Raw genomic sequence first — 27457 nt, 5'->3', positions numbered from 1 at the left:
TTGTTTTCTAGAAAGACACTTTAAGTGGATAAATGTATGTTGGATCAATGTAATGTGGACCAGGAGACTATAAGGAGTGGATAAAGATTCAGTTTCATGAAACGTTTAACAACCTATGAACTTATATGTTCACCTATACTAGAAAAGGGCCCCCTTTAGCTGGTATGTTTCATTTCATTTCATGTTCTGCAGGTTTGTTTTTGTAAAATTTAAATTTAGAATTGTCATTTTCTTCAATCATTTAAATTATTATAGCACCTAAAATATGTTGCGTGTAAAAAAAGTGTTTGTTTCTGCCAGTTAAAGGGTGGGTACATTGTGTGCACTTGATCACGATGGTACCACCTCCGCCTCATTTTGAGCCAGGAAAAACCCTGAAATGTCCCCCAAAAAGGCAACAATAGGAGTCTCAGAGTGTTGGAGAATGGGAAATGACATAGAAAAGCATTTGCTGCTTGCATCCAGCGGATATTCTCCAAAATGGCGCTATGGTGATGCTGAGAGATACAGAGGAGACGAATTGTTGAATAAAGTTGTTATTTTTGTTTTCTTCATGTACAAAAAGTATTCTCGTCGCTTCATAACATTAGAGTTGAACCCCTGATGGCAGATGGACTATTCTGACGATGTCTTTCGTGCTTTCCTGGACCTTGACACTGTTACTTGGCAGTCTATGGGACAGTCACAAGCCTCCCGCTTTTCATCCAAAATATCTTAAATTGTGTTCCAAAGACGAACAAAGCTTTTACGGGTTTGGAACGACATGGGGGTAAGTGATTAATGACAAAATTTTTATTTTGGGGTGGAGTAACCCTTTAAAATTGACACGTACTGAGCATGTCTACATACCTAACACGTACTACACACACACGACATCAAGATTCCCGTATTGGGGGTTTACACGGAAATAATAACAGTGGCGTTTTCAAAAACTTGCACTTTGAAACCCATTTTCAAAATTATGCGTTTTCATTCCCCGAAATGCCGTTGTCATGTAAATGAACAGACAAAAATTTTGGCTGAAAACGTTGATGTGTAAACGGCCCCTGGGTTGCAAAAATTATGTGTGAGAAATGTTCCATGGCACAAAGAGAGGGATAAAAGAATTAGCATGAAAACAGATCCATGATAATCTGACCTTTAGCCTGCTGAACATGGATTTGTTGGGAAAACAAACTGAAAATAATGTTTAAAACATACAGTTTGAGTAAAAAGCTTATTTAAATTTCAATAACATTAGGGTTGCACAATTTGTTCAAAAAATATTGTGATTATATAAATGTTTACAATTTGAACTTTTTAAAGCATAATACTGCTGCTTTAATAAATTCTTATAACAAAATAACATTGCATGGCTCAACAAAACAGATGGAAACCCTGACCAAAAAAAACTCTGCAACAGATCAAGCACAGTTCAAGTAAAATGTGATAACTGCAAAAAAGAGTGTCATTTACCCATTCAATTTGGTTCAATCTCAAAGAATCTGCCTTGCTTAATGTCGCCAGCTTTCCCTGCACAAACTGACAATACAGCTCACGTCCAACAAACAAACACACCAAGACTGAACAGCACCAGAAAAAGTCAATGTTTACTTCAGCTTGCACTTTTGTCAGCAAAAAGAGAAAAGCAGACATTTACAAAAGGAGTTACAGAATGTTCCCGCAAACCATTGTTCTTAAACATTTCACAAATCTTGAACAACACTGACAGATTACGCTACTCCTAATGTCTACAACAGCTTATTTCATGGGCTACTGAAGACACAAAGAGTCTATACATACTATTTCTTAATATTGTACAAGATGAAAGACAAACGTAAATATTCTACAGTAAAAACTTGTTAATTGGTTAAAAATAAGTTACCAATGAATACAGTAACAACCCTCTATATTGCGAGTAAATCACTCACATATGCGACAAAATTTTCAATGTGGCGACCAAATTATGTCTTATATTAGCCAATGGCTAATAAATTCTCTGATTTTACTCACAGCCAGGCGCACGACTCGTCACTTTCTCTCACACACGCAGAGAGAGAGAGAGAGAGAGAGAGAGAGAGAGAGAGAGAGAGAGAGAGAGAGAGAGAGAGAGAGAGAGAGAGAGAGAGAGAGAGAGAGAGAGAGAGAGAGAGAGAGAGAGAGAGAGAGAGAGAGAGAGAGAGAGAATTGATGTGCTACATGTAAACGATATTCTTTGTTGTAGTTTCCTTAGGATTTTTTCAGCTTTTAAGAACTGCCGGGTTTTCCGGTAGTGGGCGGAACTAATGCGCAAACCGCAACCTCATTAGCTGGCACTCAACTATTATCATCTTGGCGATTTTTTGGTGATTTACTAGCCAACGGCAATTTGAATTTTTCTGTTAAATAATTTAAGGTTTATAATTTTCAGAAGTACTAACTATGAAGAGCCATGTCATTTATGGTGAAAAACAGTAAAAGTACATTCCTAGCAGTCCCTACATAATATAACACATTATAATATTTTATTTGAAAAGTTTAGTTTTTTCCTATTTTACCAGTAACAAACATTGAAATGTTTTGTCTTAAATTTTCTGTTATTTAGTTAAAGGGTTACTCCACCCCAAAATTAAAAAAGTGAACAATGCAAATAATAACTAATAAACAATGATGTAGAGTAAAAGTTTCTGATTGCAACTACTTTGCTTGGCCCTGGGCACTATTGCAATAAAATTCCAGAAAATGTCCAGAAAGCTGCTGGACAGTTTTCCAAGGAATGCTGTAATGAGAACAATGAGGCAGTGCTTGCACTCACATTCCTCACCCATTAAAAACTGCACAAATAATACCACAAAGAACCGAGGACGGATTTTACACGGTCACACCAGCCGTGTTAGTAGCCTGCCTACATAAACAAAAGTAGTTACAGATGGCTCTTCTTATAATCCATTCATTCCACGCTGGATAAAATTCAAGTGTCATCTATGTTTTCTTCACAGCATTTTCACTTGAACATCAGCAATTCACAGTGACAATGCCTCCAATAATTAAAACATTGAACATTGGATCCCTGGCTAATGAAGAGAAGGATAAAAGATCTACTTCATCTAAATCTTGAACTGGATAAGCGCTGCAAGCAAGTCACTAAATGATTCATAGATTCCTGACCGCAAAATCAATCCAGCTACTGTCTCCTTGTGAACAGATGTCAGAAAAGAGCGGAGATGCTTGAATGAAACTAATCGCGGTTATACTTGTACAACAGAAGCAGGAGCAACAAAAGAACAACTAGGAATTATTTGAGAGACCTAAAAATGATCTTGATCAAAGCTTCATTTTACCAACAAGGGGAAATGCCTTTCTATTGTGGCGACTCTCACTTCACATTGAGTTCTGGGCAATGAATCAGAGTGATACCGCCTCCACACGCATCTGAGGCGATTCCTTCACTTCCTGAACCCAGCCGTGCACAAAGGAAGCCTTGTAACACAGCACTGTGGCATCACTGGTCTGCCGGATCCATGGTGAAACACAGAGAGTGAAGGCTGGGTAGGCCTTATCCAAAAACCGATGGAAGAACTTTTCCAAAGAAAAGTATGATCTGGATCAGTATAGAAGGGCAACATCATTTTGAGGTGACAAGAGTTGTCAACAGAAGTAGCACAATAGGTGCACCCTACCATTCAAAAGTCTGAGAACAGTACAATTTTATTTGAAAGAAATAATTACTTTTATTCAGCAAGGGTGCATTACATTGATCAAAAGTGGCCATGAAGACATTCATAATGTTACAAAAGATTGATTACACATAAATGCTGTGCTTTTGAATGTTCTGTACATCCAAGAATCATGGGTGGAAAAAATATCAGTGTTTTCACAAAAAATTATCAACACTTTTCTCAACACTAATAATAATAATAAGGAATGTTTCTTGAGCATAAAATCAACATATCAGAATGATTTCTGAAGCATCATGTGACACTGAAGAATGCTGAAAATTTAGTTTTGCCATCAAAGGGCAATTACATTTTGAAATATAAAACAGAAAACAATTTGACTCAGTTCAAACACCATACATTCACCAAAAGGAATATATATATATATATATATATATATATATATATATATATATATATATATATATATATATATATATATATATACCAAAACGTATAACTACTCGTATCTCGTATATTTACTGGGCTCATTATGGCACCCTGACCCCTGATATACACCACTACAAGGATATGGGAATGTTGTTAAGGACGCTCACTGCTGTCACATCCTGTTGTCTCTTCACCATGAAGGCCAAACCCAGAGGGAAGGTCAACTGAAGTGTTGGGCTGCACAACCCTGATCAGTCCTGATGTCATCACACCAGAGCTTGATACCATGTTTCTAATCCAAATAAATGCCTTCTCTGACTGAATACATAAAGATGATTAATCTGCAGGCCTGCACAGAGTCTGAACCCACTGAACTCTGCAGAGAGTTTCCCTGAAATGAAAAGCCCATCATTCACTAAACTTGACACATCCCTCGCCCTTATGTGACAATGAAATATTTTGTCTAATTTGATTATGCTTTAAAAAATGTATATTCATAGTATTGCTGAAATTCTATGATGGTAAAATCACTTTGAGTATATTGTAAATATTCAAAATTTTGGGGTCATTAAAACATTTAAATGTTTATTTTTCATTCATTTTGTTAATTATATATACTATACATTTTAAAAATAAATATATAGTGTTCTTTAACTTTTTATTTATCAAATCTTGAAAAAAAAAAAGTACAATGGTTTTAAGCAGTAGGGGTGTTAAAAAAAAAAAAAAAAAAACATACATGTGAGTATCGCGATATTTTGATTGCCGATACTTTACTGATTCTCAAAAACAGAAAAGCGATATTTAAAAAAAAATAAAAAAAAAATTCATACAATATTTATGGCAGTTGTTTTGAATTAATATCCCGACTGCTAGATAGCAGTCTTAATCTCTGAATTTAAACAGTGACAGGAAATACTAGCATTAGGGCACGCCACTAATGTTAGCGTTAATAAAGTTCGCTGTTGGTGTACAAAGCTAAGGGGTGGCATAATTTGGGCTTTTATAAAGTCCGCCCTGGGACTTCGGCGCAGGCGCGGTTCTGCCACTTGCCGCATCTCGTGTGAAAAGCCTTTTTTTTCCAATTAAATTTTAAAACACATTCAAATACAAAATGTTTTTTTTATTTTTATGTTAAAAATATACAATATAACACATTAAATATACTTTTTACAAAACAAATTCAAAAATGGTAACTGAACTGAACATTCTCACATTTATTAAGCCACAACTATTTTATACAAATCATGACCTTATCATTCTCCTTTCTGAAGTTTAGCTCGTTCCATAAAACCTTTGAATGTGAGTGTGACAATTTGATTGTGGCTTACACTTAAACTGAAGTTTATTAGCTTGTGCTAAACCATGTTAAGTGAACAAGTAATAATACTGCTTCCTCGTCTGACAGGGTGTGGTTCATCGCGCGGTGCAACCGGTGACAGCAAGTTTCTGTTCCCTCAGGCATTTCAGTAAGAGTTCATTTATCCGTTCTCGAATCAGAAAATAACTTGGGTAGCCATGCCTGTAAAATAAATCCCACACCTTTCTGACAACTCCTTTAAATCTTAGATTTTCCATATTCGCATTACCCGATCAGTGGTTTAGATATAAAAATTGGAGCCAATTCACCATGCAAAACAGGCCACAAGAATGAATGAGGACAGCGACTTTCAAGCTTCAAAATCAGGATATGGAAGCACAAATAAAATATAATAAAAGTGGACTTACAGTGAGATAACAGCACGAGTCATGCAGCCCACTTTTATAACACTTTGGGTGCTTTTTGAAGCTTGAAAGTTTCAGTGTCCATTGACTGTAACTGAAACGTTCATCAGAAATTTGTGCACAGAGGCATTAGTAGTCAACAGGTTTTGGATGACATGAGAATGAATAAACAGCCTGCTGAGCCACGGGCCACTCTGAATGCCATTTGCTATAGGGGATACAGCAGAGGGATGACACCACCTAAATCCTCTTCCTGCTCCAGGGCCAAAGAGGGCAATTGTGATGGAATTCCAGCTAGGATTTAGCTGCCTTTCATAACAGTGAGATAAGATGCAAGTGTATGAGAATCTCTGCCATTGCTTTCAGCTGCAATGCTTAAAACACCAGCTAACTATTTTGCAATCAGGTCTTACATAAAAGTGACTTAAAAGTGACTTAAAACTGACTTTGACTTTTTCAGAGAGCAGTTACTGTATTATCACAAAAAAACAAAGTTGGGTCCTATGATTTCTACAAAAAACAAGGGTAAAAAAAAATAGGAAAAAAAAAAAAAAAAACACATCACAGAACCCAGTCATAAATCATGGAATTTACAATATATAGGCATAGGGCAAAATAACTTGGGTAGCCATGCCTGTAAAATAAATCCCACACCTTTCTGACAACTCCTTTAAATCTTAGATTTTCCATATTCGCAGTAGCCGATCAGTGGATTAGATATAAAAATTGGAGCCAATTCACCATGCAAACAGGCCACAAGAATGAATGAGGACAGTGACTTTCAAGCTTCAAATCAGGATATGGAAGCACAAATAAAATATAATAAAAGTGGACTTACAGTGAGATAACAGCACGAGTCATGCAGCCCACTTTTATAACACTTTGGGTGCTTTTTGAAGCTTGAAAGTTTCAGTGTCCATTGACTGTAACTGAAACGTTCATCAGAAATTTGTGCACAGAGGCATTAGTAGTCAACAGGTTTTGGATGACATGAGAATGAACAGCCTGCTGAGCCACGGGCCACTCTGAATGCCATTTGCTATAGGGGATACAGCAGAGGGATGACACCACCTAAATCCTCTTCCTGCTCCAGGGCCAAAGAGGGCAACTGTGATGGAATTCCAGCTAGGATTTAGCTGCCTTTCATAACAGTGAGATAAGATGCAAGTGTATGAGAATCTCTGCCATTGCTTTCAGCTGCAATGCTTAAAACACCAGCTAACTATTTTGCAATCAGGTCTTACATAAAAGTGACTTAAAACTGACTTTGACTTTTTCAGAGAGCAGTTACTGTATTATCACAAAAAAACAAAGTTGGGTCCTATGATTTCTACAAAAAACAAGGGTAAAAAAAAATAGGAAAAAAAAAAAAAAAAAATCACAGAACCCAGTCATAAATCATGGAATTTATAATATGTAGGCCTAATTTTATTTTTTCCCAAATTCCATTTTATTTTATTTTTTTGCAAATTCTGTTTTAATTTTTCTGGATTCCATTTTTTTCCCCCATGTGAATATTTCTAGACTCCGTTTTATTGGTTACATATTCATATTTAAATTTTGAGGCTTATTATTCACAGACATTAGTCCATAACGCATTTTGATTTAAGTGCACTGGCCTACTTTTGATTTATCCAACCAAAATGTATCAAATTCTGAGACATTACATTAAATTTCATTTTTATGACTGGATTCCACAATTCCAAATCATGGAAATCATAGGACCCTAAACATAAAGCAGATTGTCGCAAAATAAATAAAAAGTAAAAAGACACACGATACCTCTGCTGTCACACTCACTATATGACAACATGAACTTCATCTTCAGAGCTGATCCCTAAGTCACTTCAGAAGCTTTACACCATTTTATGTGATAAAAACTACTGTACAAAAGGTTTTCACTACAACTTGCAAAAATAAAAGTTTGGTTTAAATTGAAGAAATCATGACAAATATATTATTATTGTACAATAAGGGTTTGAGATACAACGATTTTTGATTGTGGATGGTAAAATGTCTCCATGATCTGAAGAAATATCGTAGTATCATTCACGCTACAGCGCACATTCTATCAACTGCAGTTCTGGCGCCACCATCTCAATATAGTATACTGCACAATGCGATATACATTCAAATCAAATGTTAACTCTGAGATAGATACACTCACAAGACACTTATTCTCAATCACAAAAGTACATTATACGCATGTGCTTTAAAGCCTTGCCGGTTAAACATTTAATTCGCATGCAGTTCTGACAAGCGCTTTCTCTTTCAGCTGAAGCACGAGCGCTAAAAAAAAACAGCACCTGATTACTAATATGAAGTAAAGTTATCTTTCACATCTAATACTGTCAAAAACACACATGGTTTACATATAAACACAGCTGGTTGTGTCTAAAGTGAAAGTAAACAGTTGAGAGAAAAATTAATGCGTGCCCGTGTATTAGATGATGCAGGTCTTAAAGGGACAGGAGACTAAACATGCTGCCGCTTGTCATTAAAGGGATAGTACACCCAAAAATTACATTTCTGTTATTTTGTACTCACTCACATGTTGTCCCAAACCTGTATTAATTTCTTTCTTGTGCTGAACACGAGAGAGGATATTTTAAAGAATGTGGGTAACCAAATAGTAGCTGGTCCACATTGATTTTGATAGTAAGGCTAAAAAAGAAATCCTGTGGAAGTCACTGGGTACCAGCAACTGTTTGGTTACCCACATTCTTCAAAATAATATTTGGGGCTATGTTTAACAAAAGAAAAACTCATTCGGGTTTAAAAACAACTTGAGAGTGTGTAAATGAATTATTTTTAGGTGAACTATCCCTTTAATGTTAATAAAACAACAAAAAAAACTGTAATACAGTTGCTTTAATAAGAATCAATGTATAATTGATGTATTGAGTTTTATTTTCATATTTGTTAATTCAATTCCTTGAATGCTACTTCTTATACACATACTGTAACTGAAAAATAAAGCACTTTTTGTTTTATTTGTATACTATGTGTATTTGTCATGTATATCTTTGTTCTTATTTTTAATAACAAAGGTAAAACAATGCCAAAGATTTTTATTTTCACCCACTTTGGCCTAAATATCTGCCACTCTTTTTTATTCTATTAAGGCTTTGTTTTTAAAATAGGAAAATTAGTTTGGCTTTACTGCTCTGACAACTTGCAAAATAGTAAAACCAACATGGCAAAGAATCATGATAAAATCGTGAATCGTGATAAGATTTTTTGCCATATTGCCCACTCCTATTGTATAGTATAATGTACTTTAAAATAATAACAACAGTTATTAAAACACTTTTTAGGAGTGTAACATTATTTTTAATCATGTTTTTATTTAAACTGTAAACATCTGTTGTGCAGCACTTTGTCAAAAAAATCAAATTATGAATTTGAATACATTGAAAGATTAAGTTCTGTGCATTCATACATTACAAGTTTTTGATTATAAATGTATAACAAATCATAAAACACAGAATCCAGAAATATTTAATCAGAAAAGCCAAATTTAAGAAAATAAGTAAATAAATAATTTAAATAGAATTTGTGGGGAAAAAAAGAAGGAATTTATAGAGCCCTAAATATGGATTAGAAATGAGATCTATGACATCATTATTCACCTTAGGAAAACATTAGGTTTTACAGACGAATACATATGCTGGTTATACTTTACAACCTGTGAATTATGCTTAAATGCTCAGATTTATAAATCTAATGGGATATGCATATACACAAACTCACTCTACAACAAATAAAGTGCCATGAAATGTAGCATTCAGAACCGAGCTCAAAATCTGGATCTGTTGTTTAGCTAATGAAGATCCATAGTCTCGGAATCAAAGTGTCTTGTTGACACTTCACCTGCCAATGTGTTTTTACAGCTTGTAAAATGTAACATTTGACTATTCCTCTAAATGCTATGCAGGTAAACAATGAACAGAAGCAAATCAAACTAAGGGTAGAGATGTCAAAAGACTTCAGTGATGCTTCTAACCTGTTAATTCCTATAAAACTGTTTTTAATCAATGTCACATAGGGCAAATCTTTCTCAAATGAGCAACAAGAGAGTTTCAGCAAAGACAATGTTGTATGACAGCTGCAGGTATTGAAAAAGTTTGCATAAGTCTGCATACCTGCTGATGGTGAGATATCCATCATAACGCTCAATGATGAATGCAGACTAAAGGATGTGCGGCTAACACAAGAACGTTATCTGGTAAATGTGCAATGCAACCTGAAACTGTCAGGTCTTTAGAGGAAACAAAACTTCCTGAAAACTCTCAACAGGTTCTCCCTGCCTATATATGTCCAGTTCTCTCTCTCTCTCTCTCTCTCTCTCACACACACGCTCTCGAAACTGCATCCTCTCCAGGCTTGCGGCAACTTCCTGCATCTCCTGACTAATTTTACCCAGCATCCTGACCTATTTCCTAAGAAGCACAAGGAAACAGGCACAGAGGAGCCGATGCAATGGCGTCCACATGCATAAACAGGCTGATGCATTCTGACGGCCAGCCCAAACATTACCATGTCAAGACTTCAGCGTGGCCTCCAGCTATATCATGCACCAGCAATGACAAAACAAGAACAAAGGAATAAAAAGGGCTAGAACTGAACCATAATGCACTTTAATTCATGTACAATGAGTTCTTTCATCCTTCTGCTTCGATAAAAAAAAAAATAAAACTGATAAATGAAATCCATGAAATCGAATTGTAAATGCCAAAAGTTAAAACAAACAGTCTGCAATACTGCAAACAGAAAGCAGTCGATACAAACATATCTGGCATTTCTTCGATTTCTAAACAAACTTTTTTTATGCCTCACAATACGTCACGGCATTTGAGGTTTCATTATTTTTATATTCTTTCCTGCTGCCTGGCAAGTTAGTGAGTCAAACTGAAACAAGCCAGACAATATTACAGTGTGGTTGACACATGGGTAACCACAGAAAACCCTCCACGCTACGTATTACTCTCTAAAACACTAACCGGGTGTAGTGGCCCAAACACTTGTTCTCCTCCTTTGAGATGACTGAAGGTTAATGCAAGAAGTACACATACAAGTAAACCTCCAAGACAGTACACTAACGCTTTTAGGGTGGATCTGAAGCAGTCAAACTCACCAACTCAAAACAAAAGAGCAATTTAACCTAAAATATCTTATAGTATATTACGCTTATTACAGGGATAGACAGTAACCTGAGGTTAAGAGTCATACTGAATGGAACAATGACAACCAAACAACTTTTGTTCTTCCAGCTGAAATTACAGAAACATTTTGGCTTTTTTTTAATCTTAAAAAAAACTGAAGTGCTTCTAAGGAAAAGGGAAGGTTTTAAATAGAAACCACATTGCACTGAAGCAAGTTTCTGTTCAAATTTATCTGGTTTTTATGCATTTCAACTGATACATATACAGATGTCCCTGCATTTATTCTCAGTCTCAGCTCTGTTTTTACATGAAATGTATTATTAATAATAAGTCTGTCAATTGTACAACAAGAACAATCATAGGTTGTCAACATGGCAGCGCTCATAAAGGGGCGACCCGCTCCATTTAGAATAAAACATCTTTTTCTTAATGATAAGACTTTATCTCAAGTACATCATCCCTCCAACATAATTTCTCAAAAGTGCCAATCCTATCATAATATTTAAAACTTTAACTTGCACACAGACATCACATTGTATTAAGTTTCAAAGATGATTTTAATGCATCCACCCTCTTGGATCTAACAAGATAATCCACACCTACAGGAAGTTCAGCCAACTTGTTTAAACACGTCTTGGCCACTAATCTCTCTACATTTTTCTCTGCATATGTATTGATTGATTAAACGAATTTGATTATTCTGCATTTTTTCTGAATATCATTTGTTGCAAAGCTTGACCTTTCTATCTCTTACTGATATAGTCTTTCATTTTTGCTCTGAGCAGTGAAAAGAGGACAAACCAGACCCCACTGACAGTTCTAACAACTGACTTCAGCAAAGCAAGCTAAAAGTTGCCAAAAATTAAGATAAATCACACTGGCTTTGGTTGCAAATTAAAGTGGTTAAACTTTCGTTGAAGCTTTATTTGTTTAGTGATCACTCGCTCTCTGTTCTTCTAATGTGATCAGCAAACAAAGATTCCAAGATTCGAACGTTCCAATTTCAAATTTCAAATGAAAGATTCTAACATTCTAAACTAGCAACTGAAAATAGAAAAAACGAACATTTCGTATTATCATTACTATTAGTATTAGTTTTAATTCAAAAATTCAAATAGACCCAGCTGCAGCAACTTTCGCTTCCCGCATTGCTTAAACACAAAGTAAAAAGGGTTACTAATCCTTCCATACAGATCACAGCACTACATGTTCCACCCTAAAAGCATGTCAGTTCAGAAATGAAATTTATTAAATCAATCCCCCGTTCTGAGCACTGCAGAGCAGCCCATCTGGCCTGATCCACGCTGCCATGATCCCTTCGCATGGACAGATCCTTAAACTTACGCACAGCAATGCTATCTTCGCCTCCGTGATACAAACATAACGTGACAGAACGAGTATGCGCCTGTTCTTACCTTCTCAGCTGTCGTAGAAAAAAATATATCCAGGCCCGACTTTATTTTTGTACTAAAGACAGCTTTAGCTTCCCAGCAGCAATCACCGACCGCGCGAATGTTCCCTATGCTTCTGCCTCTGCCTCACTCAACTTGTCCGAGACTCGCCGGAAGCCACGCCTTGTTCCGTTTTCCCCGCCCCACGAAGAACGTGATTAGACGAAAGAGGAACGAGTGGCGTCAAAGGTCACCAATCACAAAACCTATTCATCGAAGCCCTGCCCACTCGGAGCGTAAACAGGTATGAGTTCGATGTGGACGACGTGACTGCACTCACTTGTAGAACCAGTTTGCGGACGTCATACATACAGTGAAGTCAGTAAACGTTAAATTACGTCGATTAGTAAGCTGATAGTATCATGGTGAGAGTACAATGAGGTATAAACAGGTATGTTTTGGATATCTGTTTGCTTGTTTGAACTCAACCTATAGGTCGAGGGAGATCTCCACAAGATGGCACCATTATGCAGGGATCTGGGATACACAATTTCATTATTTTCTGCATACCTACATCCAATAAATAAATACATTTGGTTAATAATAAACAATATTCTATATAGTTTTATAACAATTTATGTTAAGAATGATCCTCCAACATTAATGTATAAGAATCTGACTATAAGTCAATAATGTTTAGCTATTTTAATGGCTTTGCAATGCAAATATACATGATAAGCTACTACTAAATATTGTAGAAACTTAATTTTCTGTAATGATTTGTATCGTAAAAAGTGCTATACAAATAAACTTGAATTGAATTGAAATATGATTTTAAAAAAGTATGTAAAAATACAAATAATATGGTACTGTAAGCATGCCATTTTGGTGTGGTTTAATTGCAACATTAGGGATTTCTGCTCCATCCCAAGGGAATTACATGAATAGCATCCGTCTCAGAAGTGTTCCTACCTTTTCTTACTGAAGGTTTTCTCTCTAGTGCTTTCTCAGGTGATTTCTTCGGTGGATCAAATGCTGCTTTCATCTGTGACACTTTCACAGACTGTGTTGGATCTAAGGTCAGATCGACCCGGGCCTCAGCTGGCTTGGTCCACTCCTTCATCTTCTTCTGCAACTCAATAGTTTCCTTTATCATATCAGAAACATGTCTTTTCTGTGCACCCTGTGGTGCTTCCATGATGGCAGTTGGGCTGCTTTCCATTGCGTGCTTTTGGTCAAGCTGGCTTGAATGTTTCTCCTCTAACACACAACAATTTGATTTTGTCGACAGCTTGTTCTGCTCTTTATCTTGTTTCTCGTTAGCTTGCATACTTATAAGGTTGCACATGGAGGAGGAATGTTGCACATCTTGTGCAGCAGATGTGTTTGCTGCATTGTCTGCTAAAGCAGCTCCAGCAGCACAACCATCCCGGACCTGACCGGATAAGTCTGTCAGGCTTAAAGTGGAATGGGTTGACGCATTTGTTGAAACCTTCAAAAAACATTTTTCTCGAAGCGGAAAAGAACCAGACAGAGTGACTTCTGTTTTCTTGACCACACTTGGCCTATCATTTATGCAACCTGATGTTGTCTCAGGATCAGCAATGAGCTCAGAGATGGAACCAGTTGCAGATGTTTCCTTACGCAAGCTGATAGTAGACTTGCTGACCTTGTCTCTCTCTGATGATGTCATGTTGCCCGAGTTAGCGTTTCCCACAATCCTCTGTTGTTTTGTAGGATCTTCTACATCAATCACTGCACTTACAGAAGAGGAACATTCTGGATCCATCTCACGTGTAGTATCCTTCACTGTCTCTGGAAGGGGTTTTATCACTGCTTCAGCCAGAAACCATTCCAGACTTCTCTCTGTGTGTACTTTGGCCTTTGCTGAAAGAGGGAAATCCTCTTTTTCATTTTTTTGCATAACTTGAACATCATATTTACAAGGGGGGTTCGAATCTGTAATGTCTTCGGAGAATGCAATACATTTCTCATCTTCATAGCTTTGTAGCCGTGGTTTGTTTTCACCCCGCGTTCCTACACTGGCAATATTAGATGTCACAAAACAACCCTCTTCCGTTTCTGTTCCACGCAGAGAAAGATCTTTTATCTGGGTTTTCTTTGCATGGGAATGATAGGGACCCTTTGAAGCAGATTCCAGATTTTCTCTTTCTTCGGTCTCTCTCATGCCATCTTTATTTTTATGACCTCCAGCGGGTGATCTCCCAAGTGAAGGTTCCTTGGTCCAAGGGCTCTCCGAGTCTGACACATTAAATTGTCTTTCTTTCTGAAGCTCGTCCTGTGTGAATTCACCCGCAGATATTTGTCGATAGCTCTTCTTGGATGCCACTTCTAAGGCGCTGAGGTCCTCTAGGTTCAGACTGACAGCTTTGCATGGTAAATCCGCACCTGCCAGAGATGAACTAGTAAATCTGGTCTTTATGACATCATCTGTTGGCTGACGCCCCGTAACGTTTTCTCTGGCTCTACAGACATCCTTCATTGACCGCCCCTGGGTGTCTACATTCATCAGGGACGAGCGTTCAGCGCTGGAGGTTTCTGGTTCTCTGGCTCCGTAGACACCCTTCACTGACCACCCTTGGGTTTCAACGTTCTTCTCTGGCAGCTTCTTCTGTATTTCTTCATTGCTGTGCTCAGTTGCCTCAGTGATGTCCTTTGATGTTTCCGCTTGTGAGTTCAACACGAGGTTTGATGTTGTGGGCTTGTTAATCAGCTTCTTGTTTTGCGATTCAGTCATGCTGGTCTTCAGCTTGTTTTCTGTAATGACTAACGCTTGGTCTTGGACTGTGAAGTGAACATTTCTGTTGCTGTCCTTCTCTTCCAGAATCTGCAAGGTAGGCCCTGTAATATCACAGGTAGCTTGACAATCGAGATTTCTGTCCTCCTCCTGGCTCTTTAGCTTGTCGTCATCTCCACAGACAGACTCCATTTCGTTCTTTACATGTGAAGCGCACTTCTTACTCTTGTTTTCTCCTTTGCAAACGCTTTCAACTTTGTCCTTAGCAGGAAGGTCACACCTAAAGTTCCCCTGACGGTGTTCTTGTGTACTCTCCAAGTCTTTTCTCTCGTGGTCTGGTTCACTGGCAGACTGTGCGATTCCATTCAGCTGCTGTGGAGCCAGCGGTCCAGCCCTGCCTTCCTCACTACTCTTTCTTCCTCCCTCCTTCACGCCATCTCCTCCCTCGGCAACCCCCCCATCCGTGGGAGCGCACACCTTATCATGAGAATCCAAACCGTGCACTGGTGTAGGTGATGGTGACTCCCTGCCTGGGCCTCCGTCCAACCCTCCACCGGCTGTGTTCTCCTCATCTTTCCCGACACCATGAGTTTCAATGGTTAGATTTCCTTCCTCTTTTGCCCCCCCAGGGTCTGGGCTTGGTCCCTTTTCCTCTAGTCCTGCAGAGCTGTTGTCCTGCCCTAGCTCCCCCTCCTTGCCCTGGTTTTGTCCCATTCTGTGGAAAAAAGTGAGAGAGATGTTATTGGCAGTGTGTTGTTGCAGAACACAGGATGTTAATGATGGCCTGACTCTGGCACGCAGGTTGTGCCAGTGTTTATCTGAAATTCTTCCACACTTTCACTCCCCTGTACACAGTGAGAAGCTCACTAACTGTCTTTTTCACCTATCTGTCTCTGCCTGTCATTTCGGATGAGCTCATTCTTATAATCACGGTCAAATCTGACTAGTTCTGTTTGCTTTACCTGATCTTTTGCTCTTGTCATTTTACTTTATGGAAAGTCTCTTAGTTTCTGGAATGAACTACTAAAAAGCTCAAAGTGCGGGCTGACAGGATTATTAGAATTAAAAAAAACTAAAAGCTAGTTGCCAAAGCAACATTTCATCATTTTCATTTAGTTTAACTTGATGTACTAAAATATAAAACTAAAACTGAAATAAAAATTCAAAAAAAAAAAAACTAATTAAACGAAGCCACTAAAACTTAATTTAAATATTTAACTAATATACTGTAAACCTTTAACTAAGATTAAAATGAAAACAAAATTAAAAACAAATTAAAAATGATCAAATAGAATAAAACTATTATAGTATCTCACTGATACTAAAATAACACTTGACTGGATGAAGTACTATACATGAATTAAAATTCAGATGCCCTGCTGAAATATTACCAATAAAAGTAAATGCACTCTTTGTCACTTGAATAAAAGTATAACCTTTTTTACTTTTGAATGTACTTATGTATTAAAAGTATTGATATATATAAATTGATTATATTTTCACCATTTAAGAAAAAAAAAACGTTTTTGGCTGATCATAATTAAAATATACAACTTCATAATTCTTACATAAAAAGTCAACATTATGAGATACTCAAAAACTCACAAAAAGTAAAAAATGAAAACAAACAAAGCCATAATTATTAGACAAAAAAAATTGAGCTAAAGTAGATTAGAGCTCAGTATGAAATTGTTATAAATTATGAGGAGCATACTTAAATCTTAAGGATCTTTTATTTATTTATTTATTTATTTGATTTAATTGCTTTGAGAAAAAAAGGTTCTCCTGGATCATTCTTCATCATTTTGAATGGGACAAGACCAATTCAGTTGTTTGTTAAAGAGACTCACTCTGACCGAATCACTGATCAGTGAGTTGTTAATCAGATCAGTCAATTTCACAAATGAATCATTCAGTGCAATTTATTAATTACATAGAAAATAATCAGCTCAAAGGATTGATTTATTCACAAATATATGTGTGAATGAATATACAGATATTACATTTTTGTTAAACAATAAAATACTTGAGTACAACAACAAAACGCTAGTTACTGTTCACCATTGCAAAAAACTAACAAAGTGAAACAGCAGCAATGTGCTTTTCTTGAACCTCGACTTTGCTGGGAACAGTGTTTCTTTGCTCAGTGTCTTGTGACTACAGCATATCCGAGCAGCCATTGACTGTTCATGCTTGTCTCGTTACATGAACTATACCGTCAGCAAGAACGCCAGGAATTAGAGTCATGAGATTTTGCAGAAGGTCTCTAAAGCACTGTCAATCACATTCCTCACAGAATCTGCAGGTTCACACCAACATTATAAAAATATCAAAGAAATGTATATATCATCCATCTGTCTGTCTGTTGAAGTGTCAGCCAAAGAAACCCTAAAAAGACTATTTTATGTTGTTCTGAACATATAAAGTATATATTGAGATAAATATTGACTATTTGATGCTTGATCCAGTATATTAAATGTTTAAAGCACTAGATTTGAGAGGTGAAAAAGAGTGGCATTTGGCTTCTTGTTGACGAATAAGGGACACAAATGAGTGTGCCAGGCGATTCAATCCCCAGACACACATTGGATCATAATCTTGCGCTCTGTCACACATCATTTGAAGGGCTTACGAGCTCATGAAAGCCACTGATGAAGTCTTTACTTTGGGTCACACTTCCAATCTATTTCCTGTTTGCACATCTCCAAAAAAAATCTCGGATTCCTCTTCTCATCTGTCAGTGCCTCCTCTCTCTGAACAAAAAGCAGTGTGAACATAAAAGTGAAATTGATTTTTTCTGTCATCATTACTGCATTATGGATCATTTATGGCTATAATAACCCTAACCCTAACCCTAACCCTGAACCCTGGACAGGGCTGTAAAATGTTCAGTAAAAATAAAATAAAATAAAAAATAAAAAATAGAAAGGGATAGAAAGAAGATGGTAAACAGGCTTATTTTTCTGTAATATATATATATTGCAATTGTAAGAAATAGGGCTAATGAAACAACAACAAAAAAATAAAATTGATCTTTTATTTAAAAATGTATCTTGCATTGCATTCTAACTACTGAATGCATTAAATCTATTAAATACTGTCACTAATTTAAGCATCCTGTTATTTTATGATTCATGAGGACACACATGGCACACATATGACATTTTCTGAGAAATATCTGCTTAAATCTGAAGTGCAGCTAGAATTTAGTCTAGATGTAATGTAGAATACATGCAGAAGGCCTCTACTGTAAACACATACAAAATATAAGTCTCTAAAGTGACAATGTGTTTCAGTTCATCTGCTTTGACAGCCCTCACAAACACGTTTACAGGAACTCACACGCAGAACTGGAGGCTTCCTCGTCATATGACAGAGTTCAGCAAAGTTGAAACGTGGCTACATGGTGACGTTTTCAATCCTTTCCTGGGACAGACTAGAATAGACAATTCATTTACTCATATTATATTGTCTTGTAGCTCAAAATTAACACCTCTTTTTTCACTTCCTCCAGGTTTTATCTTTGTTAGGTCTCTGGTTTATATATCAGACAGTTGTTGTTAAATGGGATAATAGTAGTAGGACTTTTAACAGTTCTTCGTTAAATTCTCTGCAAAGTGTGTGCAGACAGGGACAGGATTCCCCATGAAAAACCATCCTCCTAAACCTCCACAACAGCACCATTGTGCTGCATCCGTCACCCTGACACTTAAGGCAAGTCACTTGATTTCCTTGTGGCTTGCTGCCTCTCCCATGTATGCAGAATCCAAATAACATGAACAACAACTATAAGAAACATCTCTCCACTGTCTCAGAAAGCTTTTTGTCTCAATCGACAAATGTTCAGATCCAAAACCAAGTAACCATAGGTTCTATTCAGTGGACGGCACACCACAGAATCAACTTCTAAGGTAACAGTTTGTCTCAAGTAAAGAAGTTGATACTCACCGATACTCCTGTGACTGCACCGTAACTCCAGGACAAGACCACTCTTTGTTGGATGGATGGATGTTCTGGCTGAGTTCTGCTGGCAAATGGGCTTTTATTACTCTCTAGTGATGTCACAGTCACATTTGCCTAATGCAATAAGTTAGTCCTCTCCCTGTATAGAAGCACAACAACTTAGGCAATCAGACGTTTAAAGGACAGTTCACCCAAAAATAAAATTTTTGCCTTTGTTTGTTCATCTTGTATGATCTCCTTTGCACTGAAGAACACAAAAGGAGATGTTAAGCAGAATCTCCACACTGCTATTTTCCATACCATAAAAGTGGATGGACACCAGAGAGTCCAAAAATGAGAAAAAATATCATAACATGAGAGTCATTGTTCATGCTACACTCTTTCTTGGCATTTATGGTTCAACGAAGGACCTTTAACATCTATTAAACCTTTCCATTTCACAAAAGTTTCTTCAGATTTTTAAAATGTTCCCCACACTACAAACAAATCAAATTTTTACTAACGTCTAATTGAAAGGTTCTTTGGGGAACCAAGAATGGTTCTGTTGTGGCATGGCTGCAGAAACGCTCTTTTGGAATCTTTATTTTTGATAACAACAAATGATGTCATTGACAAATGTCATGAATGAAGTTTGACAGCTATGACAAAGACTTTAAGAAAATAACGACTTCAGTTTCGGTCCATTTCTAGCACAATATTCTATGACTTCAACAGACTTGAAATAGACCTTTCATGCCCCTTAGAATCAGTTTTCACCAGAATGTGTCTGAGAAATTTCCGCTCAAAATACCCCACAGATCATTTATTATATAATTTTGAAAATGGCTAAATTGAGTGGAAGCAGAAACACACTGTTTTCCTTCATGTCTCTTTAAATGCAAATGAGCTGCTGCTCCCCGCCCCCTTTTCCAGAACAGAGCTGTGCCTGTACAGCTCTTACCTCAGATACTCTGTAAAAAAAAAACATCTGTTTGGTTTTGATTATCGTTTTTATGGCGCTGAAATCATGAAATGCTTCTGATATACAGTTTTCTGAGCGCAAGCACGCACACAGAAAGCGGCTGTCACGTGGCATGTGAGCACTAAACTAAATTCTCTTTCATGTCTAATTGCGCTTAAACTGTCAAATACAGGTTTGCTATAATATTATAAGATGCCCTTTATGTCACGGAAGAGAGAAATATGCTAGTTTTTTCACAAGATTGCTGAGAAAGGCTTACCAAACATAATTTAGTGTGTTGTTCTTTTTGACGTTTTCTTGGTTGGTAGATGCACAAGACCTGATTATAGCACTTTAACTCATAAAAAAAAAAAAGAGTCATCTCTTTTTCATGATATGTCACCTTTAAGGTGTTCGCCATTTTTGGACATGGAAAATAGAAACATGAACAGCCTAACAGTTCCTTTATGTTCCACGAAAAAGAAAAACAGGTTTGAAACAAAATGAGGCTGAGAAAATGATGACAGATTTTTCTTTTGCTGCTGATCTGTGCCTAATAAAACATCTGACTTAATAGTATTAATAATAACAGATCTGTCCCAGTCCTTCAGAATGCTGTTTCTCAAAGCAGAGGCCTTTATTCAAAGCACAAAACATGACATCAGCAGACTCCTCTTTTAACCCGCAGCAGCTTTGCTGTGATCTGTGTATGCTTTCATAGTTATTCTCAGTTTAAGAATCACTTTCTTTGTATTCAATTTGGGTCTTTTTTTACCTACAGATTAAATTGCTCTGGGACTTTTTTTTTTTTTTTGAGCTGCATTCCTTTGATCAAATCCAACACACATTCCACCAAAGGTGCAATGATACAAAGTAGGCGTGAGACTGTCTTGGGGCTCTTTGCTTCTCTCAAAATAGCAGTAATTGTAAAGTCTGTGTAAACTGAGACACTGAAAGTCATGGTAACAGAGATACAGGAAGTGAGGAGAGCATGGTATCAGTGTGGTACCACCCTGTCAGCATTACAGCCATGCACCAGTCTCCACGGTCAAAGTTTAGTGAAAGTTTCCTGATATGATTCACAAGTTAGGAGGGAGTGTAGATCCTGTTGAGAGATACTGACTAAAGTTTGCCTGAAAAGAAGCTGCAAAAACAAAGGAACAAAGCCTTATAAATCTCCCTGTTATTTGACTGGTCGCCATGGCGATGATCATAACAGGATGCTCTCCTTTTCTCTCTCAGATAATAATAAAGGAGAAATGACTTCAGCACACAGTTCACCAGACACTGAGGCTGAAGAGAGAAAACAGGCCACGCAGAAGTAGAATTGCAGAACCTGCTGAATATCAAGGTATTTTACAGAACATACAAAGTACTTGGACACTTAACCCACACTTCAAAATGTAAGAATGACACTGCATTATATAAGAAAATGTCAAACCAAGTGGCAATTATTGTTAAATAATTATAAACGATTTTATTTCTTAAATACTTAATACACGTACACACGCATTGATATAGTATGAAGTCAGTAAGAATTTTTATAAAAGAAATTAATCTTTTTTTTTATTCAGCAAGGATGCATTAAATTGGGCAAAACTGATAGTATAGACATTGATAATATTCCAAAACATTTTTATATCAAATGATCTTTTGATTTTTCTATTCATCAACTACTCCTAAAGATATTTCAAATATTTTTTTTTTTTTTGCAGATGCCATAAAATATCTAATGAAATGACATTCAGACATTTTTAAATGTGAGAAAAGTCTACAAATACATTTAAGGCCACTGCATCACTTACTTGCCATATCAAGAACTATTAAATACAAAACAAAATCATCTCTCTTCTAATCATAAATGACAACAAATGTTAATTTTTCTTCACTATCATAACTTTATTTCTGCCTGAAAGTTTTTTTTTTCCCCTTTACAAAAAAAATAAGTTGTGAAGTCCCAGCTAAAACTTCATCCCTGTTAACAAGAAAATGAAATGCAGTGACCGAACTTATTCTGAGAAGATCGGATAGTCATTAATCACCCTGTCTTTCCTACAGCCTCAAAGCCTGCGGTAAAACCTCTGACGTCACGTATGCAGGGAGGTCTAGCCTGTAGTTGCATAACTGCACAGCCATGCCAGAATATACTGATAGAGCACAGATGGCACCCTATGATGTCAGAATACTAAAGTGCCCTTTGTCAATCAAATCAGAGTCAAATAGAAGCATTCTGCAAGTAAATGTAGCAAACATGACAAGAAAAACAAAGATTGAAAGAAAACGTTTATTCCCATAATAAACACATACAGTACATCATCAACAAAATGTACAAAGTGCAATATGCATTGAAACTACAGCAAATCTGCAGTACAAAGGACAAAATTACTGCATACTTAATAGCGATAACAATGATGACCGGATGAGGAGCGAGCGCTCCCTATTTGGTGAGCATCGCAATTTAACAGCATTGCTATTTGACAAAAAAAGAAAAAAGAAAAAAGGAGGCTCAATAACCAACTAGAGGAAAGTCAGTGGATGATTTGGGAACAGACCAGTGTAACTTTCTGAAAAAAAAAAAAAAAAAAAGCCACTGATAGCTTGAATCTACAGTATCAGCATCAACAAATGTGACATTTAATATTGATCCTCAATGCAAAACTTTGGTTATCACTTCATACTCGAATAGCATCAAATCCTCCCTCGCTCCTTTGGAAAGGAAAACCCTCCAAAACTTGGCGACAACTTTGATGAGTTTGCAGTGTCTTTCTCTTTAATTAAAAGGAAATAATGCCAAATATCAATGATCCTTTTCTATATTCCCTAATACAACAATAAAATGTAGGAGTGTATGACAGGAAAATGTCTGGCAGCTTTAAAATGTGCCCATGTAACCCCTTGGCCTCTGCTCTAACTGGCAACATTATCAAATGGGAGTCAACACAGAACAATGCCTCTAGTGCTTCTGGGTAAGGCACTTGATGTTGATGACACAAGACCAATAACATTTCATCTGTAATCTTGGATTTGACCTCAATATGGCATCAGACACAAAATGGCAAAGACTTGGGTGAGAGGAGGAGGGCTTGGGGCACATTTAAAAAGGATGCACGCAACGGTTCATGACACTAAACAGCTTTCTGGCTTCTTTCTCCTTTCAGTTTTTATATTCAGCCCACAGAAGGAAGATTAAATAGTGTTGAGGAGACTCGTTCAATCAACCAAAAATCGTTCAGGCAAGCATCTCCTACAGGACAGGGGAACCGATTCAAGTTGACTTTCAGATGCAAGTACCATGAACTTCCAGAAATTCTGTAAATGTGACCCACATACATATTTACATACAGTGTATTGCTGTGTGTGTAGAGGTGGAGACTGTGTATACTATGAGCCTGCTCATGTTTTTAACATTAAAGCACACAAACACACACACTCTGAAAGAGTTTGTGTTCATAAATAGTTCACAGTAGCGGTGTAGCCGCTGTGCAAGGCACCGCTCACTCACACACACTCGCAAACTTCACATTTCTGTTGCTCAAACTCGAGGTGGTAGCATAGATGCATGTACGAAATCAGTTTTAAAAAACATTGGGAAAGTATGCTGCATAATAAACCTCAAGTACTTCAACTCAAGCTGATTGGTAACTAAAGGCCAGTTGACACATGGACATGAGCAAATGTCATTTATCAAAGCTTTTGTGATCACATAAATTGCTATGGCAAGTGTGCTCAGACTAAAACACACAGAAACGGGTATCTCACTGTCAAGAACTATGTCTGGGACAAATTTCAACGCAAATATCAAATAAAATCTATAAAATCACGTTTTGCTTCAATGTATAAAATGATTCCTATTTTTTAAAATTCATTTTCAATTCAAATAATGTAACTTCTTTTTATTATATTGCAAAGTGATATATTAGCAATTTAATATTTAGATTAAAAAATATTTATAAATCATTGTAATGGCTTTTATTTTATGCCAGTTTAAAAACGATTGCACTTCATTCATGAGAATCTAAAGGGACTCATCACTGAGAGTAATGGGAATTGCTCACAGGAAATAAAACAAACTAAATAAAAAAACAATAAAAGATTATATAAAATGTTAATGGTTATAAAAAAAAATATTGTTTCAGTTTCATACATCCGAAATATGATTTCTTATTTTTTCTCTTTTGTGAGATTCACCCATACAGATACACACACTCACAGTTGAACAGTTGTTGAAACCAAGCCACATCTTTGACTTGTGAGTGTTGTTTGATCTGGTTTCGGAGCGTAGATTTAATTCAAAAGACAATCTACCTTCCACTGATTTTGATTGTGGAAAACTGACAGCAATTACAAACAGGACAATGAGTTAGAAGAGTAGAGCCACAGCATGGTGGGAATCAGCAAACTGCCTAAACAAGCCACTGCCTCTGGAACAAAGGTAACAAGTCTTGAAAAATAACAGTCGTCGTTCTATACCTGGGTAAAACACGGAGCAGAGAGGTGCTAGAGAATCTACAACGGAGGAGCTCCCTTTGATATAAAATCTTTACAAGTACATGTATGTGCTATTAGAGACTGTAACAGTAATAGTGACCCAAACACTTCCCAAAAACCCTACTGCTATTTTGACAGCAACATGGACAGTCACATTCATGTATGAACGTTTCAGTGGAAGGAGAACAGCAGCTTGATATCGCCTCTGATTTTCTTTATCCTTCGAAATGATTGTCTTTCCTCACCCTCCACATCACGTATTAGAAAGAATCAAAACAAACGTGCTCTTTCCTGATGAGCCTCCACACACACACACACACACATGGAAGTGCTGCCAGTCGTCCTGTTTCGTGATCTTCCTGGTTTATGAGCAGTACTGTACTGGTATGAGGTATTGGTTTGAAACCTGTGAGTGAATCATCAGTGCTCTGCGAATGATAAAAGAGTCCATCGGCATACAAGAACTTTCCTAATCACTGCAAAGAGTCCATTTCCTTTTACTGTCCAGCCAGGAAGCAACCCATGTCCGAAGGAATCTGTGACTCATACTGGGCCACAAATAAGTGATTTATATGCGATAAATGGGTGGGCTGATGGAAACATTACACAATGGTCTATTTTGACGCTTTCAAGTAACAGCCTCTGGGATGGCGAGTGCTTATTTAGCTTCAGAACAACAGAGAGGAAGAGCAGTAAATACCTCACGAACTGTTTGTCAGTCAGTGCTATACACATCCATTTGGGTTCCATGCAACGAAAGCCTGTCCAGAATTTTACCTATTGAAAATTATGTTTATATTCATAACAGAAACCAATTCTTTTGTCAAAGACACTCTTCCACTCATGTTCACTCTTCCATAAATGACCAACGTCCCCAAGTGGCTGAAATGTTTTAAAAAACCTAAAAATATCTCAGAGTAACATTGCTGCAAGTGAAGCTGAAACCGAAGGTACTGTTGTGCTAAAATCTCCCGTTGTCAGCTCTTGGACTCTTCAGGTCCTGCTTCACCTTGGTTGAAGACCTCCATGTTTGTGGAGGTCGAGGAGGAGGAAGAGGGCCAGGGTTTGGCCCATTCTGGGCTGAGTGAGCGCTCGGGTTCTGGGGACAACGAGTGCATGAGAAGGGTCCCGGCATCAGAGGAGCATGCTGAGCACAAGTCCTCGGATGAGAAGGTTAGGCTGCCCAGTTTGGCGAGCGAGTTGGAGCGTTTCAGTCGGGAAGGAACAGTAAGTCCTGCAAGTCGCATTCGGGCTTCGATTTCTTGCGTACGTTGGCGCACAAGGCCAGGTTTGCCACGGACGCTGCGTAGGCTGTCGCTGCTGGAGCTGCGAGTGAGCGTGGAACCGTGCGGGGACGAGACCGGCGTCAAGCCGCCCGAACCTAGGACCGCCAGCAAAGCCTCGTTCGTCAGTGGCACCGCTGCTTCGGTTGCGAAATCTGCCCGTGCTCCAAAGGGCCTGTGGAAAGGGTCGGTTGAATCACTGGAATTGTTCATTGCATCCTCAGTTTTGCTTGAACTGGCTCCCCGTTGCTCATTTGCACGTGCACGCTCCTGAAAGAGACCGGAAAGTTTTTCCAAGCGTTCTTTCCGCCGGCGAACGAGGCCGGAGCGTTGCAGCTGTACCAGAGTCTCTTGCTGTTGCACAGAACAAGATGCCTCTGCCTTCTCCAAATGATTTATCTCTCTTTCGTTCCTGAGTAGAGCTGAGGAACCCTGTGCATCATTCTCTTTCTGCCTGGAATCTCCTTCCCCTTTGGCTTCAAACAACATTGTCCGGTTATCAGTTTCTTGGTCAAGAGATTTGCTTTCTGGCTTATCTTTATGCCCTAAGGACATTGCATTGGCATCAAGGCACAGATCTGAGGCAAGTTTGCCACACTTGGCTGTCACGGACAAGTTGGCACAGGGTAGCGTCTGAATTGAGATACTGGGCACACTGTTGAGGGGTAAAGGGGCAAGGCCTCGTCTGTTAGCCTCCAACAGAGCACTCTGGGTGGGCTTGGAAGCAAACGATGAACCAGAACGATGCTGCTTCAGATGGGCACTTTCCTGAACAAGAAAAGACAAGGAGAAACTATGTAACACAAATTACACGTAACAGAGCAGTGATACAATCATGTGAGATACTCACAGTAAGAATTTGTTGTGTTTTGAGGTGGTTGTTGTTGTTGGAGTTCTCGTTGCACAGATGGTTCAGGCTTGCGAGATCAATCCCCTTATCATGTGACAACTCTTCACTATCATTCCCATCTCCTCTCTTCGCTCCCTCTGCTAACGCCTCCATTTCTGCTTGCTCTTTCTGAGCCTCCTCTTCATCCTCCTCCTCCACCGTGCTGAACTCCAGCCGCAGACGTAGTTCCTCCAGTGGCTCTGCCCCTCGAGAACAGGTCTGAGCGGCTGTGCCCTCTCCTGGGGCACTGAAGTGTGGTACAGGAAGCCCCTCGCGCCCCTCTAAAGTTTCATCATCGAGGAGCGCGTCTTGCTCCACATCTGCAACCTCGATGTAGACGCGATCTACGTTCACCAGAGGCGGTGCATGGATTGGTGTGGAAGGGTCGCTGTCGAGGGCTGAGTCTGACAAGCGACGGAAGTAATAGTGGTAGTTTTGTGGGTGGCTTGGGTCCAGATCTAGGCTAATTGGAGAGGAGTGGGCAGTAGGCTCACAGCATATGGTGACCCGGGGGTTCGTGGACTCTGGGGTGACATGATCCGCAGTCTCTGAGTTCACACAGCAAGGGGCAGCAGCTTGCTGGCAATCAGGATGATCGCAATCTGAATCAGGGTGCCACAGGCGGTTATGACGCTGCTTACTGAAGGGAAAAGTACAGAAAGGGTTAAAAAAGGATTAAAGGGAGAGTTCACTCAAAAATTAAAATCCATAATTAGACCCAATTGACTTTCACTGTAATAAAAAAATTGTATGAGTAAATGATGACAATTTTCGTTTTGTGGGAAAACCTT

The 27457-nt window shown here is 38.0% G+C and overlaps 2 protein-coding genes across 7 annotated transcripts in view; both read right to left on the bottom strand.

Moving 5' to 3' along the window:
• The window catches only part of coro1ca (coronin, actin binding protein, 1Ca), a 46424-nt gene extending 30592 nt beyond the window's left edge, over positions 1-15832 (bottom strand). The window contains exon 1 of one of the 2 annotated variants that reach the window (XM_042723642.1): positions 13318-15832. In XM_042723642.1, the coding sequence (XP_042579576.1) occupies positions 13318-15817 (2500 nt within the window). In that variant the 5' untranslated portion in view covers positions 15818-15832. Of the gene's footprint in view, positions 1-12369; positions 12522-13317 lie in introns of those variants that run through there. The other variant, XM_042723643.1, reaches the window with a different exon arrangement.
• Positions 15833-22276: 6444 nt separating this feature from the next.
• ssh1a (slingshot protein phosphatase 1a) overlaps positions 22277-27457 on the bottom strand; it is a 35193-nt gene continuing 30012 nt past the window's right edge. For all 5 annotated transcript variants that reach the window (XM_042723637.1, XM_042723638.1, XM_042723640.1 and 2 more), the window contains 2 exons: positions 26628-27306; positions 22277-26545 (listed from right to left, as the gene is read on the bottom strand). In XM_042723637.1, the coding sequence (XP_042579571.1) occupies positions 25472-26545; positions 26628-27306 (1753 nt within the window). In that variant the 3' untranslated portion in view covers positions 22277-25471. The remainder of the gene's footprint in view (positions 26546-26627; positions 27307-27457) is intronic.

This window comes from Cyprinus carpio, chromosome B5, assembly GCF_018340385.1.
Source record: "Cyprinus carpio isolate SPL01 chromosome B5, ASM1834038v1, whole genome shotgun sequence".
In the NCBI taxonomy this organism is placed as follows: domain Eukaryota; kingdom Metazoa; phylum Chordata; class Actinopteri; order Cypriniformes; family Cyprinidae; genus Cyprinus; species Cyprinus carpio.
This window is presented reverse-complemented; position numbering and strand designations above follow the sequence as displayed.